This window comes from Notothenia coriiceps, unplaced genomic scaffold (assembly GCF_000735185.1).
Source record: "Notothenia coriiceps isolate Sejong01 unplaced genomic scaffold, NC01 NC01_scaffold00000339, whole genome shotgun sequence".
NCBI classification, from domain to species: Eukaryota; Metazoa; Chordata; class Actinopteri; order Perciformes; family Nototheniidae; genus Notothenia; species Notothenia coriiceps.
Window position 1 is genome coordinate 24,173,139 of NW_011333040.1, and position 16,957 is coordinate 24,190,095.

The following is a 16,957-nucleotide window of genomic DNA, read 5'->3' on the forward strand; positions in this document are numbered from 1 at the left end:
GAAAACCAGTCAGTATCTGGTGTGAGGGTTAGGATTAGGGTTAGGGCTAGGGTTAGGGTAATGTTGTGAATCGAGTGGCCTGTGTTCATAGTCCATAACAAACGCCTGCCCATACCATAACCCCACCACCACCATGGGCCACACGATTCACAACATTACCCTAACCCTAATGTTTTAGATCTTTGAGTTCATCTCATGAAAAATGGGAGCAAAAACAAAAGTGTTGCGTTTATATTTTTGTTCAGTGTATATACCTAACAAAAATATGTTGTCATGTTCAATTAATTATGTAACCTTTCCTTCTATCGGGCGGAGGCTCGTTAGCATGCACAGAATAGAACATGTTCTTCCCAACCTTTTGGTGATTAAGATTCGATCCCGGTCCGTTGTCTTGTGTTACAGGGTGTGTTCTTGATCACTCTTTAGGACTGTAGTGTGTGTGTGTGTGTGTGTGTGTGTGTGTGTGTGTGTGTGTGTGTGTGTGTGTGTGTGCGTGCGTGCGTGCGTGCGTGCGTGTGTGTGTGTGTTGTGAGAAAGAAGGACAGAGGAATGATAGAGATTCATGTATGGAAACGATGAGTAAGATTGAGAGAGAGAAAGAGCCTGATTACCTTAACAGTGTGCTAAAGCAGAGCGGTCCCTGTGCTCTCTGTTGTTTCTAATGTTATGTCTCAGTGAGTAAATGTATTGTACACGCGTAAAAACAACTGTCTCTAGGCTGGCTGTGTCCTTTAAAAAGGGCACGATGGCTCAAGCTAATGATCAAGGGAAACATCCGCGACTGCCTGACTAAAACCATGTGTTTCTCCCCTGCTTGACATTCTGGTAAAGAATACGTATCCGTTAGACCTTCAGTGTAGTTCCTCCACGAGGACCATAAATCATCATGAAGGGCTGATGAATACGTTTCCTTGACGGTCTGCTCTCTTTTTTCAGACCTGTCTTTTGACTTTGTCGACTTAATTTATAGCTTTTATCCACTTAAAACATTCCTTTACACTGTCAGCAGTGCTACTAAGCAAAGTCTGTTTTGCAGACATTGCTATTATTGTGCTGTTCTAAGGACTTGTCCCCTGATAGTCTGCCGGCTTAAGGTCTCATCTGGACTCCAGCCAACACGTCTCAGCAGCTGTTGGCTTGTCAGTAGCTTTTTCTTCAATCGTATAGAAGTATATTTTTATTTCACTTGATAATCTTTCTGCATTGTTTAGACCTTTGTGGAAGAAATGATGGCAATTCCTAAAAATAAACAAAAATGTTGACAGGAAAAAGAAAAATGAATATGTCTCATATCTGCTTTGTATTCTGGTCTATTCCTTTTGCAATTGGAGTATTTATTTATAACAAAGTAAATGCTGCTTCAAATAAATAAGTAACATGTAATGTAGGTAATTCACTTCAGAAACACTTTTTGTTATATTCCATGGAATGCTCTTAACATCCCGATAGCAATGAATATATTTATTTATTTATGAATACATAAAAAATGTCATCTGTGGAAGCCGTAGTACTGTAAAAAGCACGACCAATCATCTGAGCCGGTCGGCTAAAATAACTGGATGGCCTACCTGCCTGTCAGCCTTCCATCTGTGCACAAACTTATCTCGTGCCCTCATTGGTCATGTGCGCACGTTCGTGTGTGTTGGAGGAGGGGCTCTGTAAGGAAGTCTGAAGGAAGGGACAGATTTTTTCCGGCTGCGTAGTTTCAAATTCTAGCGCACTCGAGCTGGTTTCTCCATTCTTACCTACCCTACCTTTAAGGGCCCCCTTCCAAATGTGTATCATGTTTATCGACTTATCGACAAACATGTTAGATCTTCACTAAGATGACACCCTCACAGGGAGAGTTGACTTGGTTTGCAGCCATGTCTCCGTCCTGCTCTGCTACTGCCTGGCTCTGAGATAATGTTTGTCCCCATTAAAGGGACCTTGGGTGTTTCACCATGTGGAGGCCTCTAAGGCTGCAGTCTGTGGGGGTTTCTTCCTCCCCCTCCCACGTCTTATGGGTCAGCCAGGGATGAATTCAGTGGGATGTGCAGGGAAATCATGGATTGTAATCAGGACAGTTTTCTGTGTCTCGGGGTGAATATGCTGCAGTTTTTATCGTGCCTTTGTATCAGGAAGGTTTGTGCGTGGGTGTTTTTATGTTCTTAGGATTTTATTTCTGTAATGTTTTTGCTCTATTACCCTGCTGCTCTCAGAGATAAAAATAAAAGAGAATAATCAGTCCCTGACTTGCAAGGTTATTGTTAATCCTTTCAAAGTCAGACAAAGTGAGCAATAATAGGAAGAAGTCCAAAAGATTTTGAAAGGATACGATTTAAACAGCTGCAAACATATGCTCTAAAATGCACAACTTGTTCTATAATTCCCATCTGTTTTGGTTTGTAGCCTGTATACATATTTATTCATATTATTGATTTGATATTGGTAAATCCTCTTGGTGCATTAGCCAGAATAAATGAATCTGAATAACATTGATTCTCCTTCAGTAGACAGAGGACTTTTCTCCACAAGCAGTAGCGACACCATCCAATTATTGATTGACGGCGACAGCGAGACCAGCCTGAGTAAAACAAGGGACTTATTTGTTTTCTAAAATGGACAATCAATTGATCACAAAACAGTGTGATATAGTGGTTTGTGTAAAAAGGAACCGACATGTTAATATAACACATTTGCATTTATTGAAAACCATGATGTCAAAGTGAATGTCCTCTTCAGTGTCACCCTCACATGAACAAATAAGGTCAAATTCCCAATAATTCAAAGATGGATCAACCACAAGGACAAGCAAGTGTGTTAATAGGCGTTAGGACAAATCCATTATATTGACAATGACACGGACAGTCAAAACAAATATGAGTGAAATGTGGCGACTTTGGCCAGTGGCGGGTCCACAAAAGCTAGGTCAGCCCCCCGTGTCCACTGAGATCACTGTGGGAAACAAGAGTGTGCAAACAAACAGACGCACTCTCAGAGACGATACGTCCAGCTGCGTACACACTGAGGCAGAAGACTGGCAGACAGTGTTGTGTTGCAGCTGGCAAGAGGCAACTCTGGACTCCTCCAAACTGTCATCTCCTATGTTATCAGATTGACACTAAAGTTAGTCAAGAGACTGATGGTCCAGAGATAAAATACCCCCTTTCATTTCTTAGCAGCTCCACATCCACCCCCTGCTGTGATAAAACAGCGGGAGAAACACTCTGAAAGGGGGGCAGCTGAATACATTATCTGACATTTTCTTATTTCACCATTTGCTGGCCAAGAAGAAAAACAGAGTAATAGCTTTCCATTCAATAAAATACATTTATATTCTGACCTTTTATCCTCTCTTAGCACTGCCTGAAGGATTTCCGATGAGAGACACATGGAATTTCAGATCTGGATCATATGCTGGTTGATTGTATGTTGCTTCTACACATGCAGTTTCTGATAATTGTAGGGAAGAGAAAATTATTCATATGCTTGTTTGACAACCTCAATGTAGTGCAAGAGGGAACATTCAGGAGATCACACACGATTAGCTTTTGGGTAATTCTGTCATATTTAAAGCAATGTTGATGAACGTGCACTGTCCCAAATTAACTTATGAGGATACTTCAGTCCCGAACAAAAGTGGGGAACGGTCTGAACAAGAATATGTTCCCATGTCTGATGACCAAATAGGTAAACCAAAAAAACAACACAGTTCTAAAATAAATAAATGTTACACTTATCTAAGCAGTCGACATACAACCAAGCCAACGGCCCATAGCTACAGTAAGATCATCATCAACTCAACAATAACATGCTGCACTTGCTCAATCAAGCAAACTTTGACTGAATAGTTTGTATATATATATATATATATATTACATTATTATATTGCTTTACTCTACATGCTATTTACTGTTCATCCATGTAAAATGATGACTGTTAAGAAAATATCAGTTTGTCATTGTCGTTCTGTCCGTTGTTCTCTTGACAAGTTGTTTTGAGTAGTGTTCACAAAAAGCAACCTTCTGTACAGCAGCGTTGTTCATCAAACACACTTGATTTCTAAGAAATTCCGTCACACTGAGAAAGACATCAAATCCCATGAAAGGGTTTGCAGCTGCAACCAATCTGACTTTTGAATGCTCACTTTATTGTGAACACCGAGGACTCGGAAAGGTCACATTCCCGTTTGCTTCTTTTTCAAGTTGCAGTTTAATATAATCTCCATCTTTTTTACAGGACTTTCACTGGCACTTATTCAAAGCTTTGACACCACACACAATGTCAAAAGTGTTTTAAGCATTACAGGGCATTATCAAGTCATTTTTAGAGGTGGCTGTCGATCTCGAGGATATTTCATTCTCTTTTGCATTTTGACGTTCAGAAATGCTAAATGATGTTGTATACTCTGTAACCCGAGATAGTGTGGTACATTATTATACCATACTTTATACTTTATCTACCTGTAGTGCTGTCTTTGAAACCTGTCTAACGGACATGTCTCTAGCGTATTATGTTTTCTGATTTGTTTCCATATGAGTTTGCAGTTGATACTATGCTGTTAATGCATACTTTTTAAATTGGGAAAGTAAAAATGATTGGTGTTAATTAAAGCACTAATTCTGTAAAAGGAGAAACTCAGTGATGAATTTGATACCTTCCTCACTATTTCTTACCCCTTTAATTTATTATTTTTTTTACAGTGCACATTAATCAACATTTCTGTAAATGTGGCAGAGTTAGCCAAGAGGCTATTTTTCATCTGCGGTCCCTGGACAGATTTTGTAAGTCAACCTAAAGAGACATTTAATTTGAAACAATTAAATACAATCAAATAAAAACATGCAACATACAGTACTGGAATTTGATTGGGCTTGCCACTTCCCTGGCTGGTATTAATGTATAACTAACCAGCATGTGAGAATGATAGCAGAGCCTAATAGGATCTGAACCAATATGTGATCGTCAATGCTTTATTTCTTACATGTGAAAACAGAAGAAGGACTATTCAAATTCAAAGCCAGTGCTAATTTCACTACACCACGTCACTTCCTATTAATTCAAGTATTGAAATGAGTGGATGTTGGATAGATGGTTGTGTGGAGGTCAGGGAGAGAAGGAGGGGCCAAGAGCAGAGGAGGAGGGGATGAGGCTGGGGTCAAATGGAGATGTTGTGCTGATGAGTGAGCCTGAGGTCATTTTAAACGACCCAGGGATGTTTATAGGAAGTCTCATTTATTCCCGCCTGCAGCCCCTCATAGATCCTCTAACAAGACATTAGAGAGTAGAAGGAACAATGGGTTCCTATAAAATATTAAGATTCAGCTTCCTGTCGGTATACACAGGAGCCATTATAGACAGGATCGTGTGTGTTGTCTCTTTGCTTTGCCTCTCTGACTTGGTCCTTATTCATCTCCAGTGAACACTCGTTGTCTGGTTGCCATGGAAGCTGCTCTCGCTCAGATACTGGATGAAGCTGTTTTTCTTTATAGATGTAACTAATTCTGCTCGGGCAAGTTTCAAGATCATTAGAACAGCAGATCTGAAGGCCGCTTTGGTATTTGCACTAAAGGTCAGTGGACGTACGATGCGTTTTATTACAGGAGGCAGAGGGAATGTGAACAAAGTAGCCGTGTGTGATGTAAGGGCAGAGTTTTCAGAATCAATATGGCTGCAGAGTTCTCTATTGTGTTCAGTGGGATGGATTTGTGTACCGAGCAACACATAATGAGGCTCCTTATTAAGACCTAAGATGTGGAACTGAGAATAAGTGTGTTTTTAAGGTAGCTAATTGGAAAAAAAATTATTCAAACCACTGCACCATCATTTTGGATACGCTACAAAGTATACTTTAGAAGCGGCCGCTACTAGGGATTTTCATCCATCGGAATCTTAAAGTGGACCTATCATGCTATATTTGAATAATAAATTCTAGGGCCATATATAAAACATGTCTGCAAAGTAAAAAAAAAAAAAATACCAAACAGATCATTTTAGCCATGCCTCATTTCGCTCTATTTGCTCTTTTTTAGCCCTTGTTTTTGCAAGGGCTGAATCTGAGAAGTCTTCTTGGCTGCTTTTGTGGCAGACTACAGCGCCACCTACAGGCCTGGCATATGTACTACAGCGTCTCCAGCGCTTTCGAACGGCAATGGCCGTGGCTGTGTCCTCCTGATAGGTGGAGAGTTGCCCATATAGGCGGAGCTCCTCGTTTCTGACGTCAGAGAACTTTCAAATCTGGATCAGTCTGTATCAGATCCGTTGCAGCCCCGTTTTTAGAGATTTGGGATAAGAGAGAGGGTTGAGTTCCCTGACACACCGGGGACACATATTCATGTATTGGTGAGTTCCCTGGAACACCGGGGACACATGTGTAAAAGACGTACAAAAGTGCATTTTGCATGATAGGTCCCCTTTAAGTAACTCGATTTTGGACAATAATATGAATATATTATGTTTTTCTTTGAAATATGCAGTGTTTATAAGAGTGTATCTCTCCTCCCTCAGTGTTCAAAACTGATCTTACATGGCTGTATAGGGAATTAAAACACAATTGTTTCTGTATGCATATTACTCTGATTGCAACACCCTCACATAACTTAAAGGTAGGGTAGGTAAGAATGGAGAAACCAGCTCGAGTGCGCTAGAATTTGAAAGTATGCAGCCGAAAAAAATCTGCCCCTTCCTTCAGACTTCCTTACAGAGCCCCTCCTCCAACACACACGAACGTGCACATGACCAATGAGGGCACGAGATAAGTTTGTGCATGAGATGGAAGGCTGACAGGCAGGTAGGCCATCCAGTTATCTTAGCCGGCTCAGATGATTGGTCGTGCTTTTTGCACCACGGCTTCCACAGATGACATTTTGTTATGTATTTATTGTCAAAGCATTTAATGTATTCATTGCTATCGGGATGTTAAGAGCATTCCATGGAATATAACAAAAAGTGTTTCTGAAGTGTTCGATTACCTACCCCACCTTTAAGGTACTGAGTTAAAATTGGGTTTTCTGTCGCAAACTGTCTTTGTTTCCTGTTTTAGAAAAATAGCTGTACTTTTTAACTCATATCATACACATATTCAATAAACCTATGTTTCAGATCTAACAACAGTAAATCGCTCAGAAGATGCTTTCTTAACTTTTATCAAGCTTCAAAATCCTAAAACCAATTCAACCTAATGGCATATTTTTGTTAAAGTTCGCTGTATAGGAAGTTGTAGAAGGGTTATTTACAAGCTCAGCTAACCCTGGTGACAATGCTCGGGCTTGTTCCCTTAAAGAAGACATACAATTGTACACACTTTGTACATTCTGCTTTAATTTACCTCAATAGCTCCTTATCATGGCTAATAAACTGACTTCTTGTACAACATCAGTGGGGCTGTTTGGAAGTTGTTCAAAGTATTGATTTAAAAAGCACAGGAGTAATGCTGGCACGTACAATACACTCCTAGTTAGTGCTTAATGATGCATATACTCTAGCCAGCAGTCGAAATGACGTCAATAATTGGCCTATCAGCTGTTCTGGAAGCTTCCATTTCTCCACACACCGCTGACCCCACCCCTTGAGCTACTGGGGGAACTAGCCTGGATAACAAAAGGCAGATCTGAAAGGGCGATTGGGACACACAGAATCGCTAGTGGGCCATGAGACTGGGTTCTTGTGAAACCTACATCCTGCATCCACAGCCGTCAGAAAGCCTTCAGGAAACAGGTCAGCTAACAAAGCCAGAGAGGGAGAAAGAAGGAAGGAGATGGGAGGAGGGGGAGTCAGAAGTTGATAAGCTGTACTGTTCTTCTACATACCAGCTGCTGCTCAATGGACGACAGAAACACCTCCCGGTGAGCCTCGCTGCTCCACACTGACGCCTCCCAGAAGGCTTCCTGTCGGCCGCTAAGGAGACTGACTGAGAGCTGTCACCCAGGCAACAGTGCTGCAATGCATCTCCTTGTATCTTACCGAGAAAATAATTTCATAATGATGAATTTTTCAGAAGAAAGTTTTGTTATGTCGAAAGTTTTTATATCCCTCCCACATGTTTTATTTATGCTAATTTTGAAAAATGTCTTCAAACAAGTGGAGCTGTAGAGTAGGAATCTAATCCATGAGGCTAATTTCTTAAATTGCTTTCAGGGGGGAAACATGACTTCATTTAGGATTTAGGATTTTATTAGGATCCCCATACTTATACTTCCTGGGTTCCACATTAAATGCAAACAAACACAAAAGTATAATACATCACACGTATATATTAAAATACATCATTATACATAAACATACATATTATAATGTAGAAAATGTGTTGAGAGTCAAAACGGCTGGAGTTGTGCATGCTCTACATGAAATGACATGCCAAACTGAATATTTCCTGCAATGTAGAAAGGGCTGAAATATGTTACCCTGGCAACAGTCAGAGGGAATGAAACCACATCATGTTGTTATGGGCTACAGACAAAGCTCTCAGAAGTTATGAAACACTGCCTACGCTCCATATATAATCTTACGTATTTCGCTTTCCTTAAGTGTTGCAAGTTCCAGCCTTGTGAATCACATCAGGTATTTTATAATACTTTTCACCTAAAGAGAACCAGTGGGAATGGTGTGAATAGGAATTTAGCTGAGGGCTAAACGGTGTATTAATTGAGACCAGAATAGAAGACAAAATATTATTATAATTATTAATTACGTTTTGAGTCAGAGGATCAAATTAGAGCCATCTCTGTTTTGGGTGAAAGCAGATATGTCATAAAGAAAGAGTCAGATATTACAGGAGAAAAATGGCAATTATCTTTGATTTAATAGTTATGTTGCCCTTGCTTCAGGACAGAGGACTTTGAAAGGACTTAAAAGTCCACAATGGTTTGTTGTAATGCTTCAAAGGTGTATGTTGTATAGGATTAGGAACAAACAAATACATTTATTTTAGGAATATCTGGTCCACAATAGATTTGATGAAACAGGAAGTTCTCATGCATTTATGTCAGCTTAGGAGGTTCCGAAGAGGTAGGCTGATTTTATTTAATTTGGACGGAGCCAGACTTGATGCTAAACTAAGCTATCAAGCTAATGGCAGCAGCCAACATACTTGGTGGACAGAGTGAGAGTTGTTGTTGTTGTATTTTGATCAGGCCTAAAACTAACTGTCCTGTCACAGGATTTGCATTTTACAACAAAACGTCATATATGCCAATTTAGCATCAAAGACAGAAGAAGTATGGCAATGTTATTCTGCAAAAGCATTACAGTATGAAGAAGGCTGTATTGTGTAATGAAAGTGTGATATTTTGACATTTGAGAGGTTGATTCTCATCATCTCAAACACTTGTCTAATTGTTTTCTTGAATGCTAGAAGACATGATTTGTTCCTATAACCTTAACCAAGCAGTTTTAGTTGCATTAATTGTAGCTTAAACATCCAGTGGTCAGCTAGAAATCCTGCATAGATCAGTCAGATGGCTAATTTCAGAAGGCACTCAAAAACCCCACACTTTGTCCGGTTCATTTGGAGTTATACAAGGTCAAAATCAGACCATGCAACTAAATCAGTGACATATGTGCTCACGTTGCTCTGACAGAAGAGGTGGTGGCTTCAAGCCGCATCGCCAACTGGTGACAAATCAGTTTTACATAAAAAGCCTAGAGGCATTTTTCTCTTTGGTGAGAACAGGAGTGTTGGAGAGGGTGAGATATCTAACAGTCACTTCTGTTAGCTGTGACTGAACTGCTGATGATCATCACCACAGTGACGCTGTGTGTGTGTGTGTGTGTGTGTGTGTGTGTGTGTGTGTGTGTTTAACCGATTCATCTTTTTGGTAATGCACATGTTCTTTGTTGGTCTTCAATTAAATATCAGATAGTGTTGTCCACTCTTAATAATTCTTTACATTTATTATAGCGCTTTTCCAGATGCTCAAAGTGCTTTACAAATACACATTACACACATGTAACGGTCATGTACTGTGGACAATACCCACAGGAGCAAATTCAGGTGAAGTGTCTTGCCCAAGGACACGACGGCTTTACAGACGCAGCGGCAGCGGGGGCGGGTTTCGAGCTGGTGTTCCCCAACGCCCCCTTGATCTGATGATCAACGCACAGCCCACTGCGCCACTCCGCCGATCTTCACACCTCGAAGTTATCAATGCGCTTTACAAGTACACATTAAACACATATCATACATGTAACGGTCATGTACTGTAGACAATACCCACAGGAACACATTTAGGTGAAGTGTCTTGCCCAAGGACACAACGGCCTGACGCAGTGGCGGCGGGAGCGGGTTTCGAACTGGAGTTCCCCAACGCCACCCTTGATCTGATGATCAACGCATAGCCCACTGCGCCACTCCGCCCAAAAACTTGAAACACATATCTCTCTAACCCTAACTTTAAAAAAAAAATCCTATTTGTCTTGACAATGGCTATTTTTTAAAACAAGTTCTTAATTAAATAGCTAATGTCTTAAGATCATCTTTAGATCTTCGGGCTTATTTGATGTCAGCTAAATGTGGATGTCTTATTAGCAGATAATGTATTCACATTTTATCTTTGATCAGTGACAGAGCAGCAATGTAAACAGTGTTGGAGATGCCTTCAGTGCCACGGTGGTGAAAATGAGGTCAGTTAATTGGGACGTCTAAATATATATTACAGGGTGCCCTTTCTCCTCGGAAGGTGAAACACTGAACCAGAGTTACTGCTGCGACACATTTAACACACTGTGGTGATAACGAGTTGATCAAGACCACATGGTGCCTGACAAGTGCTTATACATCAAAACATTTACATATGCTATAGGGACTAAATGATCCTATAAAACCTAAGACAGGACAAGAAAAAAGACTTCTATTACTGCAAACATTTTACATTTGTGGATAAAAGATGTGTTAACTGTCATGCACTGAGCATAACATACTTGTATTTATTTCAGTATAGACAATAACTAAATACAACAAATATTGCAGTGTTGCTTTGTTCTAGGCTATCTTTGCTTAATTACTCTTCTCAACATGATGACTTGATTAAACATTGATTTAACTCAATTCATAAATAAACCAGGCTCATACATAAATAATCTGAAAAAAGTAATGAACCAATTAATAAATAAGTAAATTGCACAATCAAGATTTGAGAGATACATTTATTCTTCTAGTCTGATAATTACATCTGGGCTGTTGACTGGTTGACTTTCTCTGTGTGTAAAAAGTACCTTTTTGCACATCTTCTGACACAGTTTAAGCTAGTTGGATTTTGAAAGTGAAACGCTTGCCTTTTAAAGCTACCCCTAATCACACAATCAAATAGAGATAGAAATATATTTTTGAAAACAAAACAATCTGAAAGTCCCAAAACTTTACAATGGCAACTTAATTGATTTCCTTTCAATCAGACAAACAGTTTAACCTCAGACAATTTCTTCCATGTTGGCGCATATTCCTCCATTGGACTCCACATAAACCTATTTAACACACAAAAGGAAAGGAATTGTTTGTTCAAACACACAGAATTAAACATTTTCAAGGGAACATTTTAGACTAATGAGCTTAAACACCAACAACCAAACATGCAAGTGTACGCGTATATTGTGGGCAATGCCCTATTGTCGGTAGCTACAACGTCAGGGTTGCAAGTCCCCGAGTAGACAGTGTGTTTATCTTACGTTCCCAGATAAGTGAGAACTGAATTCCTTTTTTTATATTATCATTTTGAAAGAGGGGAAACTGGGTTTGTACAGAAACAGCAGTGGGCAATAATAGGATTTGTTTTAACATGTTGGTCATGGTGAGAAATGAAGGTGACCTTATCAACAATATAAAAAAAAATACTCAGTCAGTGTCATTTATTCTGTGTTTGGAGTTTTTATTTGTTGCGTATATGTTCCCTGGTTTAATTGAAACGCGGTCAAATGGGACGGAGGCTTAATGGCTTTTTCCACTATGTTTCTAAACGTTGCTGTTTATGGCATGTCTTCCTTAATTAAACATTCATACATTCTGTTTTTTACAGGCCCACATATGTCTTGCCAATTACAAAAAAAAGACTTGTTCTTCCTTATCCCGTCACATTGCAGATTCAGCAAAATCCCCTCTTAACGGCCTCTGCATGGAGAAACGAGTGGTGCTTCTGGATGTGAATTACCATATTTGGTAATAAAGTAACATGTTGTCAAACTGTTCGTTTGGCATAAGCTGCTACACAGTCATGGGGAAATCCAGTCTCTAAGCATGAGCTCAGAGAGTTTTAATCCCGGGCAAACTCAGCAAGCGCACCAGCGAGAGAGAGCCAGCTAAGGAAGCTTTAGAAACATGACAATGGACAGATCCATGTGTCACACATGGACAGGAGGAAACTTTACAGCTCTGTTAGCTTCAGGGGGCTGCAGTGAGGTGTGCTGGAATATATTATTTCTGTTCTGTGATGCCAAGACAAGAAAGGATGTTTTCCTTTGTAACGATGGGAGCTTCGCACGGCATACAAGTCCCATCACTGTCATGTAGTGCAACACAGAATATGACATGAACTCGCGTGAACTCCTGTTCCATCTGTGGGTAATGCTGGAGAACACAGGAGGATTTCAAGTCTATTGTGAAATAAAGAATGTGCATATAAAATATTCCATTGGAGTGAACAGACTTTATACGTAGTCCATCAGCTTTGTGTAGACAGAGACACTTTTCATCGTCTGAAAATCAATGAAAGCAAACTGATTTGAACCGGGGAAAATCACTAATTGAAAATGGCTTCTTACAGAGTCAGTGGGGGAGGGAGTGTTCAAATATTTCTCTTGAATTGACATTATCAAATAAACATGGCAAAATAACGTCAATGGAAAGTACAGTATTATCAGCATATGTACCAAACCACAGTAAGGGCACCTCTTTGTGTTAGTACATGTTTTTGGTTGATGACACATTCACATGTAAGCAGTATGTTGTTGTTGTAGTTGGTTGAGTTCTAACTAAAAGCTAACTAGTTTATACACTGGTTAGTCGTTTGAACTTCAACAATATATAATTATTAAAGTTATTGGTGTTTAATAGCTAACTGACAGATGAAGCTGTAGGATTATCTCTGTAGTCATAGAATACATGTCTAGCTGTTTGTTTGATTATACATATGTGTGTATAGTTGCATATTATACATTGGCATACTAAGAATGACCCTATGGATGACCATGGAAGCCTAATGAATAACTATCTCATCAATTAATTGTAAAGATATCTTCTTATCTCTCCAAAGCATACTGTGAAAAAGACAAACAAGTGTTTTGGTCGGTTGAAGTTACAAAATAAAAAAAAGAATGAAGATTGAATTGGGGTTAATGTAATTCCTATTAGGTTGACAGTATTCCAAGGAAAATCTTTCCTAAAAACTACTGAAAAATGTATTTATGCCCCGACTTGTTCTACATGTATCCTCTGAGAAATGTTTCCTCCTCCTCACTGATCTGTACAAAATCATTTTCCAGTTAGATTGGGACGGTTAAATGAACGACACGCCTTGTGTTCTATTAGCTCCCGGTTAGACAAAAGTGAAATTAGATTAGTGAGCTCTGATCTCTCCGTGGTCTCATCCCCAGCCACGGTCTGCTGCTAAAAAGATTAGGAACGGTGCCACAGACTGATGGAGGTTATCGGACTGCCGTTAACGGTTTGTCCCAGACTGCTGTGATGAACATTTAATTGCTTGAGTTGATGGAACGGTAAAGATTTTGGCAGCACAAAGACACTGGCAGTGGATGAAAGCTGGCCTTGCCCCCATTTCTTTTGACCAATTATAGATGAGCTCTGCATTTGTTTTGGACTCCGGGCGATGAAATACAGCGAGAGTTGAAGTATACTCAAGGATAGAGAAGCTGCTTTTTGACAATGGGCTCAAGGGCTTGAATACCAAGTCTATAAGAACAACATCTGATTTTGACGTGAATACATAACGATATCGCTGTATCACAAAATAGTTATTTGTTCACAAACAGCATCCTCATTTGTATTTTGGCTCACTTGCCAATAATTGGTACATTAAGTATGGCTGCCAGCCAAGTACACATTAACAAGCAATAGTTAATACATGTTTCATTATAACATTAAACTTAATTTATTTCATTAAAATTGATTGGTGAATATCATGTTTAAGCTGACATCTTGATGTTCAACTTCTCCAATTCCAGTACCTCGGATGGGCAAATGAATGGCTTCAAATACTACAATACCCATAAGCCTCAGCCCCCGTTGCGATGGAGATGTGGTGAAATACAAATACCTCGACATGGTGCTGCTAACAAAATTAATCTAAAATGTAACCATTTATGTAACTAATCTGAAAGTCAATTGATTTATAGTGCAGATACATTTGTTTTATTCTTCAGTATTTATTTGTTCTATTATACTTCTTATTAAGTAACCAGATATGTTGTAATCAGTTGCTTGTCTTTTGTATCAAAGCCATTGACATGCACTGTCAGTCACTGTCATACATTTCACTTTACTTAAGGAACCATGTTTGTCTGAAATAAATCCTCCAACTTCACCCCTCTATTGGAGACGGATGGAATTGGTGGTTTGAGTTTGATTTAAGTTCTTCGTGGTCCAAGTGAGTCTGTCTTGTTTAGCAGGAACACAGTTGGTTAAAAGACTAAGACACAATACTGCAGAGTCCTGGGTACATTTGTCAGAGATGCATTTTAATAAGCTGCTGTTCGTGTTGCCCACAACTCCACTAACGAAGCAGATCGGTGCTTAACAGGACGGAAAAATAGCTGTTAAGAGTATTCACTGTGTACACAAATGAATAGTCCTTTTCAAAACCTATCATTTTCAAATAGAAATCTGTAGAGCAAAGCTTCCATGTGAATCTGTTGTTCACATTCTCTCATTTCCATGTTGCTAAGACCACAGCATTCCCTCTTTATATTGATTGATCAATGATAGCTACCATGGTCATAACAGAAGAGGCAGAGTGCATGCAGTACTTACGCCAAGCTAGCTAATATATGATATACTGTATGGAGGACTCCAGTTCCCTTTGTCAGCAAGTCATCCCAGTTATATTGGGCAAAAGGAAATGACTCATTAGATTAATTACATTGGAGGACACATATGTCCAAATCAATAACCCTGATTAGCTCACATTTCATCAATACACATTTACAAGCAACATGCCAATCTGCTGACCCTGGTGCAATGTTTGAGAAACAACCTGCTACCTCAGGATTACTGAGACGTTCAGTATTCATGTTTATCTTGAGTGCACATAGCCCTTTTCTGCCCTGTGCATAATGAACGTTTGAGGCCAGCAAATGTATTGTACTATATGTACCTGAGAAGGGGTCATACATTATTGAACAAAGGTGATTGTGCAGAGTCAACAAGATGTGGATGTAATGCAAAAAGTCTGATGCAAACACAAAGCGCCAACATAAATGCTGGTTGCATACCTTAAAAGGATCCTAACAAAAGTGATCACTTAAGTCTAATGGCCTCCAAAGAGTGTGTATTAAATATGGTATATGAGCTGCCCTTGACACATATAGTGCCTATAGGTGATGGTGCAGCTGCACGCTGTATCTGCCCTGTCATTTATTTCCATAGGAGAGGCCTGAAATGTTTTTTTGCCTGAGAAGAAATCAAACATAAGCCATTACAGCGTCCATTACAGCGTATCATGGTCCAGCATAGATGGAAATCCCATATAAAGAATTGATGTGCGGTTTAGGTGAATGCTTGACATACTCTACATCGCTTATTCCCACTGTATCGAAAAAGGTCATAGGGCAACTCATAAAAGTTGCAGAGTGACAAGCGGACAGAGGATCTTTTACTGTTGAATACAAGCACTCCCTTGGCAGAGCTTATGGAAAGCTATCTATTAATCAGCCTGAAGAAAAGAAAGTGGCGACCCTGAATAGTTGTTTAGCGCTAATGTGCTATAAAGGTTTGTCATGAGTGTCTTTGATGAATGCATTATTGCAAAAAAGCTGTAAAAGCTTCACAAATAAATGTAGCAAGAGTTTGTTTCAGAATGGAAAATGGTGATAGTTCTGACTAAATCTCAAGCAACCCACCTTAACAATGCTGTTTCCTCTGCTTCAGTCTGTTCACAGTTCTCAAGAGGAGTGTACGCCATCTTCGGATTCTACGACAAGAAGTCTGTCAACACCATCACGTCATTTTGTGGGACGCTCCATGTGTCCTTCATTACGCCCAGCTTCCCTCTGGATGGGAATCAGCAGTTTATTATCCAGATGAGACCCGATATCAAAGGGCCCCTCCTCAGCCTTATTGAGTACTACAAGTGGGACAAGTTCGCCTACCTGTACGACAGCGATCGAGGTAAGTCAAGGACACCATTGTTTATCTTTTGAAAGCATCTTTCCATCTGAATACAATGTTAGCGCTATGCGTCATGGCACCACCATTCTTTATATTAGAGCTGTTTTGATGTGTTTCCTTTGGAAGTTAGAGTGGGGAAGAATGACAGTGTGTAATGTAATACAGGGGTTACGGCCCGTCCACACAGCAGCTTTAAAAAAATCTTGAAAATCTTGGAGGTGGGCGTGTCTGAAAGCTTGGGGATTTTTTGCGAGCAACGCGACCAACAACCAATCATATGAATCTCCCGCCCCCGACATACAAAGCAATAGCAATGTTTAAACGAAGTAAACTGGATATAAAATCCCCAAAGAGGCGAAAACCTACCAGTTTCACCCACTGTCTCTGCCACCTCCCTCCATGCCTGGTTCCTCCGGTTTGTATCCCGGTAAATAGTCTGGTCATAAAGAACCGGGTGATTTGCTACCGTAATATCTCGTTTGGAATATGAGGAAATGAACTGCGGTCTGGCTCTCCCAGCTTGCAAGCGGTTTGATTGGCTAACCTGCACTGACAGATTTGCATAAACGGGATTTGATTGGCTGATGCCAGTTTCGCAAGCATTGGGAGCATCAAAAGTTGAACATTGCTCAACTTTTGATGCTC

The 16,957-nt window shown here is 39.9% G+C and overlaps 1 protein-coding gene across 4 annotated transcripts in view; it reads left to right on the forward strand.

Annotated features, from left to right (window-relative positions):
• Positions 1-16,957, forward strand: part of gria2b (glutamate receptor, ionotropic, AMPA 2b) — a 64,293-nt gene that overhangs the window by 7,435 nt on the left and 39,901 nt on the right. For all 4 annotated transcript variants that reach the window (XM_010775875.1, XM_010775881.1, XM_010775887.1 and 1 more), the window contains exon 3: positions 16,073-16,312. In XM_010775875.1, coding sequence (XP_010774177.1) covers positions 16,073-16,312 — 240 coding nt within the window. The remainder of the gene's footprint in view (positions 1-16,072; positions 16,313-16,957) is intronic.